This window comes from Myotis davidii, unplaced genomic scaffold, assembly GCF_000327345.1.
Source record: "Myotis davidii unplaced genomic scaffold, ASM32734v1 scaffold175, whole genome shotgun sequence".
Classification (NCBI taxonomy): domain Eukaryota; kingdom Metazoa; phylum Chordata; class Mammalia; order Chiroptera; family Vespertilionidae; genus Myotis; species Myotis davidii.
This window is the reverse complement of record NW_006286972.1, coordinates 1,797,957-1,815,636: the sequence shown is the minus strand read 5'-3', so window position 1 is coordinate 1,815,636 and position 17,680 is coordinate 1,797,957. Positions and strand designations below refer to the sequence as shown.

General features: G+C 40.5%; 1 protein-coding gene across 1 annotated transcript in view; it reads left to right on the top strand.

Moving 5' to 3' along the window:
* Positions 1-17,680, top strand: part of ADAMTS5 (ADAM metallopeptidase with thrombospondin type 1 motif 5) — a 47,464-nt gene that overhangs the window by 20,119 nt on the left and 9,665 nt on the right. The window contains exons 3-7 of the mRNA XM_006758780.2: positions 1,732-1,899; positions 10,722-11,005; positions 13,411-13,594; positions 13,979-14,154; positions 16,451-16,626. Coding sequence (XP_006758843.2) covers positions 1,732-1,899; positions 10,722-11,005; positions 13,411-13,594; positions 13,979-14,154; positions 16,451-16,626 — 988 coding nt within the window. The remainder of the gene's footprint in view (positions 1-1,731; positions 1,900-10,721; positions 11,006-13,410; positions 13,595-13,978; positions 14,155-16,450; positions 16,627-17,680) is intronic.

Sequence of the window (17,680 nt, the reverse complement as noted above, 5' to 3'; positions counted from 1 at the left end):
ACACATCCCAGTGTTAGCTGATCAACATTGTGCCTTGGAAAAATTCAGGCAGCACAGAGTGTATTCTCAACCCGTGTTTGATGTACTAAGTAACTTTAAGCCACGTTCAATAGGGCATGAATGACAGATTCTGTTTTTCTGTGAGCTGAGCTGTGGGTTCCCTGGAAAACTCAACATACCCCCCCCAAACTGGAAGAACCCCTCCAATCTCCTGTTGCATGTGATTTGGGGTACACGTTGCAGATCGTGATGGGCTTTCATGTTCCTTACCAAATAAAACGTGACTGCTGGTGGGAGGTTTTCCCTAAGAAAACTTGCTAGCCTAGTAAATGCTATTGAAGTAAATAACTGCTTAAATAGCATGAACATGTTGAGCCTCGGAAGGTCACCAAGTCCTAGCCACTTCATTTCAGCCACAACAGCAACCAGCTGCTCAGTGGACAACTTTGTTATGAGGTGTTGGTGATTTAACAAGTTGGCCAAAAGAAGTTGGAATGCGTGAAAGACTTCATCTCTGTTGGGTTTTACTGGTACATACTGGACTCTTCTGGTGGAATGATCCAAGTTCTTGCCTTTGGCATTCAGAAACTCAGAAAATGCAGTCATCATTTTTCTATAGGATGTCCTGCATTCCTGTGTAGTGGTTTGCGTATGATTCTATAAACTTTTGCAAAAAATGCTACCAGGAGTATCTATTTCCTGCTTTTCAGAGTTTCTACACTGCTGCCCCGAATTTATTTTTGCAGAATATTTTAGATTTATTGGACAATGACTCTTTATCTGTAGACTATGTAAAAATTAATCTTATGTGATAAATAATTCAGTGGGATTACAAGACCGTGGTTATGAACTCTGTGATATAATATCTGTCTTGTAGAATGGAGATGGCAGTGACTGGGAGCCAGGGAAACATGGCTGAGAGGGATAAGTACAAACATCACCTAGCTGAGTGGTTTTAGACAATCACTTACCTTCCCAATATTTTTCTTTTCTCTTCAAGCTCTAACACTCCATGATGAGCATCTTGGTATTTTGGGCTTTTCTTAAATGTAAATGAAACTGTGCCATTTATCTGTGAGATTAGTAAACATTCATAACTCACTAAATAACTAAAAGAAATGAAAGGGTGAGACAAGCTTACATTTCCATGCAAGCAGAAAGTTACTCATTTCACTTCTCTTTCTTTCCCACTCCACCCCCACTCATCTCATATAGCTACTTGGCTAAGGAAATAGAAGCCATCTACTAAGTGTTTACAACTTGCAGAACATTGAGTTAAATACAGAGGATTCAACAGTCAATGGAGAGAAATGTTCTCTGATCTCATGGGGATTTTGATTGACCAGAGAAGATGGAAAATTAGACAAATAATCACAATAATATGTAGTGAGGGCTATGACATAATCCCACAGTTGTCTTGCAAATTCTTGATTCTAAATAAGGCCTCATTTCTACATATCATTGAGCATGTGTGATCCAGATGCATTATGGGAACATCTACTCCTTAGTGTCATTTTCATATTTCCCCTAAATGTTTACCCAAAGTGACTGCTTCTAACTATATGCAGCTTTGATTTCCCCAGGGGTCCGATCTCTGTGTGAGAAAGGCAGTTACAATGAATTCATGTACAAATGTTGTGGGGGCAGGAAATCAAGTGCTAGTGTAATTGACACAGAAAAGTAGAATCGCAAAACCACTCTGATCCGCACTTCCTGTCATCTCTCCTGTAGGACATCTCCTTGGCCTCTCCCATGACGATTCCAAATTCTGTGAAGAGAACTTTGGCTCCACAGAAGATAAGCGCTTAATGTCTTCCATCCTAACCAGCATTGATGCATCCAAGCCCTGGTCCAAATGTGCCTCAGCCACCATCACAGAATTCCTGGACGATGGCCACGGTAGGTATTGTCCAGGACAACAGAGGCTCAGAAACAAAATTTAGGATTATTATGAGTTTCCCTTCATGATATCCTCATGACATTCACCTTGCCCTCTAAGACAATGGATGTTTAGATAGTGTGAAGGAAAAAAGAAGCAAGAGAACTGATTGACTGTTGGGCTATAATGCCAACATCCTTGGTGGCATTATAGCCATGATATTTTTGCTTTTGAATTGAAAAGTTCAAAAGAGAAGCAATGTGGGAGACCACACAGAAGGCCTAGCTCGTGGCCTGAAAGCCTGGCTTTTATTCCTTCTTTCACCACTGGCTTCCTGTGAGAAGGCTGGCAGACATCTTATATCCCTGCTATTAATACAACTCGCAGGATTACTTGTTACATGCCTATTATAGGGGTGTGGTTCAGGTGTAGGTGACAATTCTGTCAGATTCTCTTTATGGCAGCAGAAAGCCAGGAAAGGTTTGCATTCACTGGATGAATTTGATTTCATCCTGATGGCAGATTCTCCTGAAACGTGGAGTAAAAACTGAAGAACAGAAATAGAAAATCCATCTGAATGGTGGGAAAATACTTCCAGAACTTCAAACGAAAATCTTTGGCTTTCTCATTCAGATACAGTTCAAGAGCACAGCATGCTTTATTAAATTCTGTAAACCTAGGATTAGTGAATTTTATGAAAACACTAAGAAAGTAACAGTTTTTAGAAATAAGTTCTGACCCGTAAGTAATCTGAAACAAGAAGTTGCAAATTTCCTAGCATTCCTTATTATTTTAAAATACTAGAAACACTGGAGAATAGGCTCATTAGAGTTGAAAGAGAACTTCAGAGACCACTTAGTTCAAGTTTCTCATATTACAGAAAAGGACATATTCTCATTTCTTGTGGTGGCTTTTTTTTCTCTTAAAATTTGTCTCTTTGTAAAACTCATGGTTGAATTGAATATGACAGAAATTGTTGAGCATAATGATTGTCCATAAATTTAACTTATAATGATTGCTTCAAAGTTGGATAAAGAGAATCTGTAATAACTGCTTTTTCCTAGTTCCACAAAGTTAGGGTTTAATATTTTTTTAATTTCTTAGTGAGCTCACCATCTTCAACTTTGACTCCATAATGTCAAAACAATTAAAAATTTAATTTTTTTCAGACAAAAATAAATTCTGTTCCATGTCCTTTGGTGGCTTATAGGCAAAATCTGTTAACTCATTTTTTTGCTCTGTTAGTGTAAATGCTTTATCCACTTGGGAATTTTAGAATTTCCTATTTCTGAATATAGTCCATGCCCAACTTGGTTTAAAATTTTCCTCAATACAAAATAGATGTTCTTTGTTTATTGGAAGGACATCTCAATATCTCAAAGATTTGAGATAATACTGAGAATCAATGAACTAGGTTTTTCCTTTAGGTTAATAATAAAGTGGTAATTTTCTGTTTAGCTCAGTTTACAATGTTGATTAAATATTGATAAACTCCCAAAATTAATGTTTATTTAATTATCTGCCTGTCTACATGGATCAAGTGAATGTCTAGTAAAGTCCCTCTTGGGTGGAACCATATTCTTCCTTCCTTCGTTTCTTTCTTTCTTTCTTTCTTTCTTTCTTTCTTTCTTTCTTTCTTTCTTTCTTTCTTTCAAATGCCTTTTTAAAAATACATTTTTTTTTATATATATTGATTTCAGAGAGGAAGGGAGAGGAAGAGAGAGATAGAAATATCAATGATGAAAGAGAATCATTGATTGGCTGCCTCCTGCACGCCCCACACTGGGATTAGAGCCTGCAACCCAGGCATGTGCCCTGACTGGGAATCGAACTGTGTGACCTCTTGGTTCATAGCTCGACACTCAACCTCTGAGCCATGCCAGTGGGCATGTATTCTCTACTCTTACTATTGCTTTTGCTGGGATTTTTTTTTTCTCAGGCTTTCTGAAAATGAAATCACATTAATATTTTATTTCAGAATCACACGTTACACATTCCAAAATGTTGAGTTAAACTTTGAATCACTAAATGGGTGGATTTAGTTGCTAAGGCAGCAAATACTTATGGCTAAAACGGGACCAATTTTTTTTTCCCTGTGCAAGTATTAGGTCAGTTAATTACAATGCTGTGCAGAATTTTATTTCTTATTACCATAATTTTGGAATGATTCATTTATTTCACATTTGTGGAATCCATGATCTTACTTTCTGTGCAGTAAATAGGCTTTTAGTATTATCTGCATATTTTAATATTACTTCTGTATTTAAAAGAGTCCATGCTCAGATTTGTTAAATTTTTGCAACTAATTTACATGTTTTATATATCTCTCTGTCTGTTCCAAAGGATCTCATGGGATATAACAACCAAGAACATATTTTTAGTGGAAACAGACCTATTTCACTTGCAATGATAAAGTCTTATCTGAATTTCTCATTTGTATGTTAAATAACTAAATTCATTTCCCTAAATTGAATTTTGATAGCAAATTCTCTTAGTTGATTTATTCATTTCATGAAGCTTAGACTCTCACTTTAAAATATATTGGTTAGGCAGTCTTGCGTTTTAACAACAAAGCCTTTTTCAGTAGCCTATAATGAATCAAGTAATTTCAGAATAAGGAGAGGAAAAAAAAAAGGTCCTATGATACAATGGCAAAGCTTTCAACTATGTGCATTTCAAAATAGCATGCAGAGCAGTGCTCTCTGTAAATGTGAGTTCAAATAATGTAATAACTTTTAAATTGCAACCTGGAAAACTGACTTAAGTGGAAGTGTGGCAATCGGAACTAGTAAATGCAATTTCCAGATGATTGAGATTCTGACACTTCCGCTTCAGAGCTTAAGAGAGAACCAAGAAGAAAGTTGAAGTCCAAGACAATGGAAAAACAAATAAACAAACACATCTTTGTCAGAAGGCTGAAATGATATAATGAAATCATATCATAAAATCCCTTCACTTTTCTTAAAGAGGCTTCCCATCAGAGCCCACTTATTCATATTTGGTAGAAATAATTATTTTTTCTCTTTTTATTTTTAAAAAATATATGGTTTTTATTGATTTTAGAGAGGAAGGGAGAAGGACAGAGATAGAAACATCACTGATGAGAGGGAATCATTGATTACCTGCCTCCTGCACACTACCCACCAGGGATCAAGGCACAGGCATGTGGCCTGGACCAGGAATTAACCATATCCACCTCATTCATAGGTCGATACTCAACCACTGAGCCACTCTGGCCAAGCTACTAATTTTTGTTCTAATTTTCTTGGCCACCAAATATTTTAAGCAATAATATAATCATGGTGGGGGTGGGGTGCACTTCAGACAGGTAAACTGAAAGCAAGAAATGATGTCATCCTATATAATAAAAGCTCAGTGACTGAAACAGTGGAATGACCAGAACAACCAGAGACCAGAATGACCACGGCCCCTTGCCCCAGCTGGCCCCACCCCGCAGGGAGCAGTTAGGGGCAATCAGGCAGGCAGGCAGAGTGGTTAGGGGTGATCAGGCAGGCAGACAGAGGCAGTTAGGGACAATCAGGCAGGCAGGCAGAGGTGGGTAGGGGCGATCAGGCAGGCAGGCAAGTGGTTAGGAGCAATCAGGCAGGCAGGCAGAGTGGTTAGGGGTGATCAGTCAGTCAGGCAGGTGAGCAATTAGGAGCCAGCATTCCCAGATTGTGAGAGGGATGTCCAAGGGGTCCCGGATTGGAGAAAGTGCAGGTTGGGCTGAGGGAACCACCCTACCCCATGCACAAATTTCGTGCACTGAGCCTCTAGATTGGCAATAAGGAGAAACCAGAAAAGCTGTAAGATGTGGTCCTGAAACATTTAAAGCTTAGAGGTCTGGCACCATTTTGCCAAAAGTAAAAAACCCTATCCTACCAGCAAGATCCGTGAAGGTACCTCTGTATTTCAGCATGATACAAAAATTGATACTCCTTTATTTTAAGAAGATTAAATTTTGACATCAATATAAAGGCAGCAAAGCAACAACTGTTTTAAATAGATATTCTCACAAAATTTATACAATTTTTAGATGCTGCCTAAGGAATTTATTATCTGGAAAACTCTATGGGTAAAAAAAAATAGCTCACCTGTCTCCCTCCAGCAATGCTGGAGAAATGAGATCTTAGAGTGTGATTACATTCAAATCATTTGCTTTATTTTTAAAATTATTAGCCATAAGCAGCCAGACATTTATAGCATTCAACCATTGCCAAATTAAAATTCATTAATACTGAGTGTTTCCTGATTTAGTTCCAACAAGAACTATGTAGCAATTCGGTTATGATTGAAAGTCAGTATGCACACTTGAAAATGACTGCCTGTACATTTGTGATTCAGAAAAGGAGAAGCCATATCTCATGGGGATCCCCAGCCCCCACCAACCTGGCCGAGATACTTGTGGACATTCTGCCATGTTTATACAAGTTAGCTCCAGGCAAGCTGGCTAGGGTGTGATCCTCAAAATAAAGGGAAACACTGGCAGAGAAATTGTGCAGTGAAAGCAGGTTATTGAATTTCCTTTCTTAAATGCTCTGTAACCTTGAAGCCAGAAACAATAGCTCAACCCCCACTGTATCCCTAAAGTCTCAGTGCCAGGTGATGAGAAAGGTACCACCTAAGTACTAGTAGCCACCTAAGTACTAGTAGCCACAGCTCAAGTATACACCCATGACACAGGCTGCCCAGGAAAACCGAGAGACAGCTTTGAAACATTAACCTGGAGCATATTTGAAGGTCTCATTTACAGTCACTTACTGAACCACAGACTTTTGGAGATAAAATGGTATTAGAAAATCAATTGCAGAAATCCCTTGTAAATATAAACGATAAAGCTAGTAATATGATCTTAATGCTCAATTTCTTTTCATCTCGATCCAAATGTATTGGCATAAAGTTGTTTATAACATCCTCATTATATTTTTAATATCTAGTGCCTCTGTACTTATATCCTGTTATTTTTTTGTTTGTTTCTAAGTTCTTTTTTTTAAATGTTTTTATTGATTTTAGAGAGGCAGGGAGAGAGAGATACAAAAAATGATGAGAGAGAAACATCATCAATGGGCTGCCTCCCGCATGCCTCCTACTGGAGATTGAGAGAAACCTGGACATGTGCCCTGACCCTTGACTGGGAATGGAACCAGTGACTTATTGGTTCATGGGTCAGCATTAAACCACTGAGCACACCAGTCAGGCTAGGCTCTTTTTTTAATTTAAATATAGTTGCTATACAATATCATGTTAGTTTCAGGTGTACAATATAATGATTCGGCATTCATATACCTTTTCGAAACCATCATTTATATGCACCAAAGGTTAAAACAAAAGAAAGGAAGAAATGAGGGAGGGAGAAAGGAAAAAGCAATTTGGCAGTTTGTGGAACACAGCAAACAGACCAATGTGGGCAGCCAAGCCCAGGTAGGATTTCAGACAAAGGTAAATTAAAAAACGCATTAAGTAAATGTAAAAAAGTGGCTGAGAATAAAAGTAAAAATGAGCAAGAAAAGTCAACCGTAGACTGAATACTTCTAGAGGTTAGCGTGAATGATACTAAAAGTTTGATCAAGTCCTCTTTCATCCCTCCCCCAAAACGTACACAGTTTTGAAGGTGGAAAAATCTATATCCAATCCACTATTACTGGGATTTTAAATATTTTATCCTGTGAGATCCAGAATAAGGCTTTTTATTTGGTGTTGTTCTGTGGCACAGACTGCCATTTGGTAGAGATGCCTGTACCTATTTTATAGCTAAAGGGTGTAATTCAACAAATGGATGAAATCGACAGACTGCACATTTCAGAGTAAAAAGAAAGGAATGCAGCATCGAATCCTAATGTTGAGAACATCAGAGCAATACATTAATGGCAATTCTGAAATAAGTCACTTTAAGCAAGTACAGGTCATCCCCCGGTGACCTCTACCTGAAAACCATGCAGCAGAGATACCAACTTTTTCAGAGCAAAACAAATGTGTTATTCATTTTCAAAATTCATCCTTTGGTATTAAGCATTATAAAGAGATGTCACCCCTTGAACTTGCCTTTGTGTAAGCTGATTTCAAACTGTTTGCATTATACATTCCTTTTCACTCATCATCTACCAGTAAGGTAGAAAGGATGTCGGTGACTGCATGTCCACAGAGAGGTGGGGAGTTATTTTGGCTGGAGCCATACCAGGTAGACCATTGCCACATGCACCCACACATGTGAAGACTTCCCAGCTAATATTTAGTTACCTAGTCTTATGCTCTGTGCTTTTTAGTAAAATTAAAGTGTTTTTTTTAAAGCAGTACTTTTGAAGAATTGGAAAGCATTCTTGCTGTCTCAGAGATCCGTGGACAGTCTCCTAACATCAGCAATCTGTTGAGCTTTCCCTGGTTTACACAATGCTCTTTCTATGTAGCAATGAAGATACGCTTTCCAGGGGGTTCCAAAGGGCCCAATCTTCCTCCGTCTCCTAAACAAAGCTTCGTGGGGTTTTACTATCATTCTTTCCTATTGACTTGATGTTGATGTTTTCCTTTTAACTCGATGTTTTTCTCCCCAAGTTCTCTTTGGCTGGGTACTTCTTTTCTAATGCTTTTTCTGGCTTGCCTTAAGAAGTTTTACCTCTTCAAACATTCTGGCCCAGAAGTTAAATAGGAACTTTGCTCTTTATTCATTTTCATATAATGCCTCCGACACAGATCGACACATTCTAAGGTATTCACTTTGAAGAAATGTGAGTGTGGTAGTTGTAAAAACATTTGCAGTCTATTTGAAATGTGCTGAGTATTTAATTTCTCGGTGGAAAGTGGGATTTAAATATCTCTATTTTGTTGAACCTAAAGAATAACTCGAATATATCTAAATGGTTGTTATGTATGCTGGACATAATAGCAACTACCATTGTTTTGTATTTTTCTGGTGGCCTCTTATATCTCTTTTAGTTCATTTTACCCTTACGGTGTCACAGGGAAAAGAGAAACATTTCACAGAGCTTGAAAAATAAATTAGGGAGAGGTGAACTAAGTTGGCCAAGAACACTCAGCCCTTAGTGTTTGCCAGAGTTAGACTTTAGACCTGGTGTTTCTACCAGGAGGCACAATACCCACCATTTAAAGGATCCCTACCTGTGCTTTCCCTTCAGCAATAAAATCAGAAAAACCTATCCACGTGCAAAGCAGAAGTAAGTTGGTCAATGAGGAGACAATAGAGTCTGCTTCGCAGAGTTCTCATGAGGATTAAGTAAACTAATACATTTAAGTAGCTGAGAATAGTGTAAATGTGTAAGAAATCTTTGTTATTTTTGGTGCTCTTAATCATCAGCAATTCTAAAATCAAGTAAATAAAAAAAATACAGAAAATGGTGGGCAATGTGCATGCACCCAAATCATGGGAGATAATCAATGATATTACTCCCTGAGGAGGGATTCTTAGAGAAGCGTGTTGCAGGTAGGTTCCAGCTTCTGAGATTGCATCATTCACGTGGAGCGCTGGCTTCTGTTGACCCCCAGCTCACTACTCCCCATATTACTCTGTAATAAGGGCACCAACTCGTTGTGGGGCAGACACATGCCAAGCAACAAGTACGAATTACATGAAAAACTGACACAAAGGGGAAAAAAGGGAGGAGAAGAGTAAAAGTTGGGTCTCGGCCCAAATCATCAAAGATTATTTCTCGATTTTTCCCACTCCTCCTTTATTCCAAGTCTTATCAGTCTGGGAGAAATACGTTATTTAGTCTATTTCTTTCACTTTACTGGGGGGCCTTGAAGGCTGGATCTGGGTTATTTTTCTGTTTTCCCAATTCTAGTATGTTTACTAGGACATTGTAGGTGCTAACCAAATATGTTGGGCATCATACCCATTATCATTGTTTTCAGTGAGTGCAAAAATGAAGGAGGGATCCACTTGTTTAGTATTTATGGAGTTAATGAGAAGGGGACAAGGGAAGGCACATGAGGAAGAGAGAAGTTGAAAGTGGACAATGGGGTATAAATAGAGTGCCAAGGGCACACTATTTCTTACTGATGTAAATGTTTATATATTGTTGTTGCTGTTATGTCCATTATTTTATTTCCTTTAGATCTATACCAGTTTCTTTTTAAAAATATGTATATATTTTTATTGATTTCAGAGAGGAAGGGAGAGAGAGAGAGAGAGAGCGAGAGAGCGAGAGAGAGAGAAACATCAATGCTGATAGAGAATCATTGATTGGCTGCCTCATGCACACCCCACACTGGGGATCGAGTCCACAATCCAACCTCCTGGTTCATAGGTTGACGCTCAACCACTGAGCCATGCCAGCCGGCCAGGCAATCCATTTCTTTTAGTGTCTTAGCACAACGGCTATTTTCACAACTAATTATTACAAACTGCATTTATTCAATCATGCCACTGCCATCGTTATAGATACCCTAGAGTCAATACATTACATGGAGGAACCCAGCCTCACCCCACGGAGTCCCTTCCCGAGGGCATCACACTGCAGATCTGTGGGCGCATCATGTTTCAACATCAGCTGGAGCACTTCATCTTTTAAATCTATTTTTATTGATTTCAGAGAAGAAATATTTTTATTGGTTTCAGCGAGGAAGGGAGAGGGATGAGAAATAGAAACATCAATGATGAGAGAGAATCAGCTGCCTCCTGCACCTCCCCCCCGTACTGGGTATTGAGCCCGCAACCAGGGCATGTGCCCTTGATCGGAATCGAACCTAGGACCCCTCAATCTGCAGGCCGACGTTCTATCCATTGAGCCAAACCTGCTAGGGCTGGAGCACTTCCTCTTTAGATCCGTGACTTTGGTGGTTTAAAACCTACACACGGAGCAATGGTCATTCTTGGTTATTCTTTCAGGTAACTGTTTGCTAGACCTGCCTCGCAAGCAGATCCTGGGCCCCGAAGAGCTCCCCGGACAGACCTACGATGCCACCCAGCAGTGCAACCTGACCTTCGGGCCCGAGTACTCGGTGTGCCCAGGCATGGATGTCTGCGCCCGCCTCTGGTGCGCCGTGGTGCGCCAGGGCCAGATGGTGTGTCTGACCAAGAAGCTGCCCGCCGTGGAAGGGACCCCGTGTGGGAAAGGAAGGATCTGCCTGCAGGGCAAGTGTGTGGACAAAACCAAGAAAAAATATTATTCGGTAAGTGGTTTTCCTGCCACGCGATGCCTGGAGACCCGAGACCTGGAGCACGTTCCCCTGACATGTGTGGGGCTGTCAGCAGGAGGCTTCATTTCCTAGTTAAACTGTGTTTTCTTGAGAGAGCTATTTCCTGCTTCCTCCTTTAACCACAGCAGCCAGGTCCAGCCATGGAAAAACTGGAGGAAATGCAGGCCACAGGTGCTCTGCCCAGGTTATGTCCGGTGACAAATAAGGGTGAAGCCCAGATTCTACTTGCCTGAGACCCAGTAGGGCCCACTGTGGGGAAGTTTACTTTCAGGCTTCTCTTAGCCATGTTATGAGATGGCATTTTTTAAATTCATTAAGGAAATATCAATAGACCTGGCACATGGTCCTCACACATACTCGGGAAGAGCCAAAATCGCCCTGCTTTCCCTGCTTAGCAAGTTCATCTATCTTTAGCAGCTAAAGCAGCCCACACCTGCTCCAGGGACACATCCCTCCCTGCCCCCTCGCCCCCCAATAGTCCACCTTTATGTCAGCAACTGCCACCTTCATTTTTTTAAAGAGGTAAATGATGAGGAGACAATAGAGTCTGCAGATGTGTGGGCGCATCATGTTTCAACATCACCTGGAGCACTTCATCTTTTAAATCTGTTTTTTTTAATTTTTTTATTTTTTACTTTTTAAAAATATATTTTTATTGATTTCAGAGAGGAAGGGAGAGATAGAAATATCAATGATGAAAGAGAATCAGCTGCCTCCTGCACCTCCCCCGCTACTGGGTAATGAGCCCGCAACCAGGGCATGTGCCCTTGACCAGAATCGAACATCTCTTGTTGCCTTCCCCTTTTATTTTTTTTTATTGATTTCAGAGAGGAAGGGAGAGGGAGAGAGAAATAGAAACATCAATGATGAGAGAGAATTATTGATCAGCTGCTTCCTGCATGCCCGAGACTGGGGATTGAGCCTGCAATCCGAGTATATGCCCTTACTGGAAATCGAACCGTGACCTCCTGGTTCATAGGTCGACACTCAACCACTGAGCCACGCCAGCCAGGCTGCCACCTTCATTTTTAAGGCCCAAAGTTTCTGTTGACACTCACCCACAGTCCCTAGAACAGCAATTTTCAATCTTTTTCATCTCCCGGCACATATACACTAATTACTAAACTTCTGTGGCACACATATTTTTTTCTCTATCTGACTAAAAAAAAAAAGTATAATTTTTTTTCTGTTCTTAAATTTTATTTATTTGTCATTGTTGACACTATTACAGATGTCCTCCATTCCCCCCGCCACTTTGTCCACCTCCACTCAGCCCCTGCCCCCCTCACCTGACCTTCACCACATTGTTGTCTGTGTGCATGGACTATGCATATATGTTCTTTGGTTAATCCCTTCAACTTCTTCCATCCAGTTCCTCCCAACACCCTCCCCTGGTCAGCCTGTTCCCTGTATCCATGTCTCATACCAGATGGCTGTTATTGTGTTGGCTGTTGCCATGTTTTATTTGACAATCTAAGGGAAAAGAGGCCACCCCTGACTAAATAGGCAGGTGTTGCATGTTTTAAAACCTTATAGCATGCCAGTTGCAGATGGCTGCCCCAGAAGAATGTTGCCATATGCATGTTTCCTGTATCGTCAAAGGCTAACACCTTCTCAGATCCCCTGACACAGGCAGCCCGCAGATGCTCTTCACAAGTCCCTTCCACAAAGGAGTTCATAATATTCTCCCTTTAAGAGTCACAGCTTCCGCGTTGCAATGTTTCCAGAGTAATAGGCCTGGGGTGTCATGACAGGGCTCTTCGTTTCCCGGGGTGTGTGTGCATGTGGTGTGGGTTCACCTCAATATCCGCCACATTTCCTCTCTAAGCCCTGAGACCCTAATCTAGTTAGGAATTCAGCCACCCCCAGGTCAAGTACATGGATGCATGTGGCAGAGGGTCTGTCACAGACAGGATGTGTGATGCCAGAGGCACTGCAGAACTTTCGTGTGAAAGAGGAAGAACAGATACACAAGCATGAGGAACTCACACCTGGTGACATGCAAAATCTTTAGCATCATACCTTTTGTTAAAGGTGCAAGATCAGAGTGGATACAAAGTCAAGCGGGGTTCAGTGGTGATTGACAGAAACGTGCAGTGTCGGGATGCGTCAGTTAAAATGGTCAGAGAAACCAGGTGGTCATTCTTGCAGTGAGCTAAGTGCTCAGGGTGATGCACTCAGAAACTCTAGTGCCAGAGAGAGGGGAAGCAGAGAGGGTGAATTGCTTAGAATCAGAAACACGTTGTAATTCCAGAACATTCACTGACAATTTAACTCTAAATGAAGTGCCCATCGTCATATATGCAAGTGATGTCCAAATGTACATTTGAATGTTTTCTTCCCTTCTGAGTTAACATGTCTTCTATTTTCTATTTCAGACATCAAGCCATGGCAACTGGGGGTCCTGGGGATCTTGGGGCCAGTGTTCCCGCTCATGTGGGGGAGGAGTACAATTTGCCTATCGCCACTGCAATAACCCAGCACCCAGAAACAGTGGCCGCTACTGCACAGGAAAGAGGGCCATCTACCGATCCTGCAGTGTTGTGCCCTGTCCCACGAATGGTACGCCGCTCCCAGGTGTCAGCAACCGCCATGTGTCACCTGCAAATTCTATTCTAGCAGTAATGGACAGGGCTAGAATAGCCTATTCTAGCTATTCTGGTGAAATAGTCTATTCATTTTGTACTTCATTATCCTACCAGTGTGCAAATCAGTAACAACTACATGAGTGATTTTTTAAATTATTATTATAAACAGTTGAGTATCCAGGAAGTTGAAAGAAAATAATTGCTATTTTCAACTCCATGTATAAATAAAAGTCGTTCAACAGTGGTATGTGAAGAGGCTCTGAAAGAAAACAGCCTCTTCTTAAAATTATTTAAATGCACAAGGATGTTTGTGAGTTTCAGAACAGTCGAGTAATAACGTGACATGTTGGTTTCTTAGGTAAATCTTTTCGTCATGAGCAGTGTGAAGCCAAAAATGGATATCAGTCTGATGCAAAAGGAGTCAAAACATTTGTGGAATGGGTTCCTAAGTATGCCGGCGTCCTGCCGGGGGACGTGTGCAAGCTGACCTGCAGGGCCAAGGGCACCGGCTACTATGTGGTGTTTTCTCCAAAGGTAAGTAACTGTCCAGACACAATAGGCATCGTTGGTGGAAATCATTTGGTAGAAGGAAGCCTACAGATACCAACTGTAAACAGTCATTATTTGGGGGGAGGGGGGGTGGTGGCTAGATTTAGAAGGACTTTATTTTCATCTCTATAATTTCTATTTTCAAACTTTATACAATGAATAAAAAATTTTTATAAGCAGAACAAGTACATGTTTTAAAAGCTGTTTTTGAAAAGGGTAACTCATCAAGCAGGTCAGATGCTACCTTAAGTTCAAAATAGCCTTGAAAACAGCTGGTATTTCCAAGGCACGTTTGTAAAGGGGACTATATAGCAAGAAAGCTTTTCTATCCCATTATCGTTTACTTAAGAATTTTGGTAGTGATTCATGAAGATAGTTCTCAAGTCTCTGAACTAGACTTTTAAATGCCTTGCACTCTTAGTATGAATCAATGTCCCTCTACTTGTACACATAATATATGAGTGTGGAATTATCCCTTATTTTTCACTGAAGAACATTTTCTGAATTACTGCAGCTTTACTTCTCACAATCAATATTATGCAGCAATTTATCTAATACTGTTTATCTAATTTGCAAACAGATGCTACATTCATTGTTTTTTTAATTTTTTTCAGTAACAGTTACATTAATATTATTTTGTATTAGTTGCAGGTATACATCATAGTGGTTAGACAATCACATACTTTAAAAAGTGTTTTCCCTGATATTTCTAGTACCCAGCTAGCACTATACATAATTATTTACTATATTCCTTTTGCCATATATTACATCCCCATGATTATTTTGAAACTACCAATCTGTACTTCTTCATCCCTTCACAGCAGGTGAAACATTTAAATCCACCTCTGTACCTGACCTTCAGATATTTCTGACACGTTATTGACAAATAAGTTCATGTCTAACTAACGTAATTTAAAACTATATTTTTTATTTCAAAAAAATACATTTTCATTTTTAAAAATAGTACAGGGAAATAAAAACAAAAACATCACCTGGAAATACAGCCAACTAGACAGCAGTTAACCTGCTGAAGTATACCCTACTTCAGTATATACACACATGTATGAAGACTTTTGTATATTCACAAATACAAAATCTCTCTCTCTCTCTCTCTCTCTCTCTCTCTGTCTCTCTCTCTGTCTCTCTCTCTCTCTCTCTCTCATGTATAAATATATATATGTGTGTATATATATATATATATATATATATATGACATATTATTTATCTACACTCACATGCACAAACCCTAAGTAGTCCATGCACATCCTATTTTATGACTAGCTTTATGAATACACTTAGAGACCTAGTGCATGAATTCTGCATGGGTGGGGTCCAGCCGGACCATCCCTATGGGGGCCCATCAGGCTGTGCCAGTGGGAGGGGGGGGGCTGCAGGTGATTGGCCAGCTGGCCCTGCCCTGATCGGGGTGTTGGGAGCTGGTCAGGGGCAGGGCCAGCTGCGGGGAGTGGTTGCGGGTGGTTGGCCAGCCTGCCCCACCCCTGATCGGGGTGTTGGGGGCCGATTGGGGGCCAGGCCAGGCCCGGGGGGAGAGGGGGGCATTGCGATCAGGGCCCAGATCAGGGTGGTTGGCTGCTGCAGTGTGTCATAACCACTGGTTGTTCTGGTCATTCTGATTGTTCTGGTCATTCTGCTGTTATTCCAGTTGCTGGGCTTTTATATATATAGTTAAGTCATTTTCTTCTAGTAAGTAGTTTTCAGTGACTTCCCCAGATCCCTTTTCCTACACTAATTTGTTTGTCTCGATTTCAGCATCTGTCAGTTTGACACACCAGGGACTGTTTTCCAACCATTACATGGTTTTGAAGGCCAGGTTTAGGTTTTCAGATTTACGGCTATGTTAATAATTATGCCACAAAGAAAGATCTCCTGCTCATATTCTGCTCTTGAAGCAAGTGACAGTCCCACAGGCTGAGTGGAAAGATCACTTCGCTCAGGGTAATAAGGAGAGGCTGTACAATGGGAACGTGATAGGCATAGAGAAATGGAGATGAATACCTTGGGTGTCTCAACACATTTGGAGTTAAGCTCAAGAGAGAAAGTGTATAACTGAGACTTATCTCAGATCTTCTGCCAACATGTAAATGATTCTTAAGTTAGATGCTCCTGAAAACTATAGTTTTTTGGTTCTTTGTTTATTTCTCAATGTACTATCTATTCCAATCAAACTCAAAACTCACCAATTAGAATGTGGTCCGTTACCAAAGAAACCGAGTATGTGGGCACAAGTACTGCCCACTGCTAACGTGTTTCTCCCATGCAGGTGACCGATGGAACGGAATGTAGGCCGTACAGTAATTCCGTCTGCGTCCGGGGGAAATGTGTGCGGACTGGCTGTGATGGCATCATTGGCTCAAAGCTGCAGTATGACAAGTGTGGAGTGTGTGGAGGAGACAACTCCAGTTGCACGAAGATTATTGGAACCTTCAACAAAAAAAGGTAATGTGATGGAACAATTGCCCGTATGTGAATAGAATGAAGCTTTAGGCTCTTGCAAAATTGATAAAGGAGGACTCATGTTACATCATGAACTAGCTAAGGCAGGAGGGTTAGCAGGGCTTTAACACATTACGAATATGAGAAGGGAAAAAGAGGAGATGAAAAAATTTCTCCCCAGTGGAAACTCATGGCGCCTCTGGAAGCAGGTGAGCTGCGGTGGCCATGAGGTCAAGGTCTTGCAGTATGAAAACTGAAAGAAAAGGCAGAGACATTGCACTTGAGCCATATCCTGCAGGTCTGTCATTCCTGAACCATAATGTAGAGAAGGGTGGCTGGTTTCCATCTCACCTGCTCTTCTTTCCTTCTTACGAGCCCGTTCTCATTGGGCTGTATTTTTCTTGAGAAAACATTTCTTACTGAAAAATGTGAATTGCTGTGGTATAGACAACAGTCCCATTTTAACTTTCCTGGTTTCAGCTGACTTGATAAAGAGTAATGTCTGCTTCCTGATTCTTCTCATGGTCCTTGATTACACTCTTGCTTTAAACATGTAAGTTTTTAAAGTACCAATTTCCAGCATAAAATATTATACTATCAGCTAGGATGGCTGAGTCAGCTAAAGGGTCTGCTGGATGCAGGATTGTTTTTCTTCTTCACCAGAACACTCTTATCCTGAGTGCAATTGGGAAAGCATGCCTATTGTCTTCAGGTATGTGCTGTGTTGTCTTTAACTGGAGAGTGATAGGCAAACAAACGAACAATAAGGTTTTATTAAAGCAAGTGTGTGCCATGCTGTAAAAAATTATCTTTGATATGATAAAAGTTTGTATGGCTGAAGAATTTATTCTGAATCAATATATGCATTGCTATTCCTATTTTCTGGTGATATAATTATTTCTCTAGTTGTGTTGGTCCATCTAGGTCGAAAAACCTGCAAGTTTAATTATATCCTGCATTTTTATACATTTCAAAGGTGCAAGACACCTTAAAAATGATCAAGTCTAGCCCGACCTGGTTTGGGTCGTGGATAGAACATCAGCCTGCAGACTAAAGG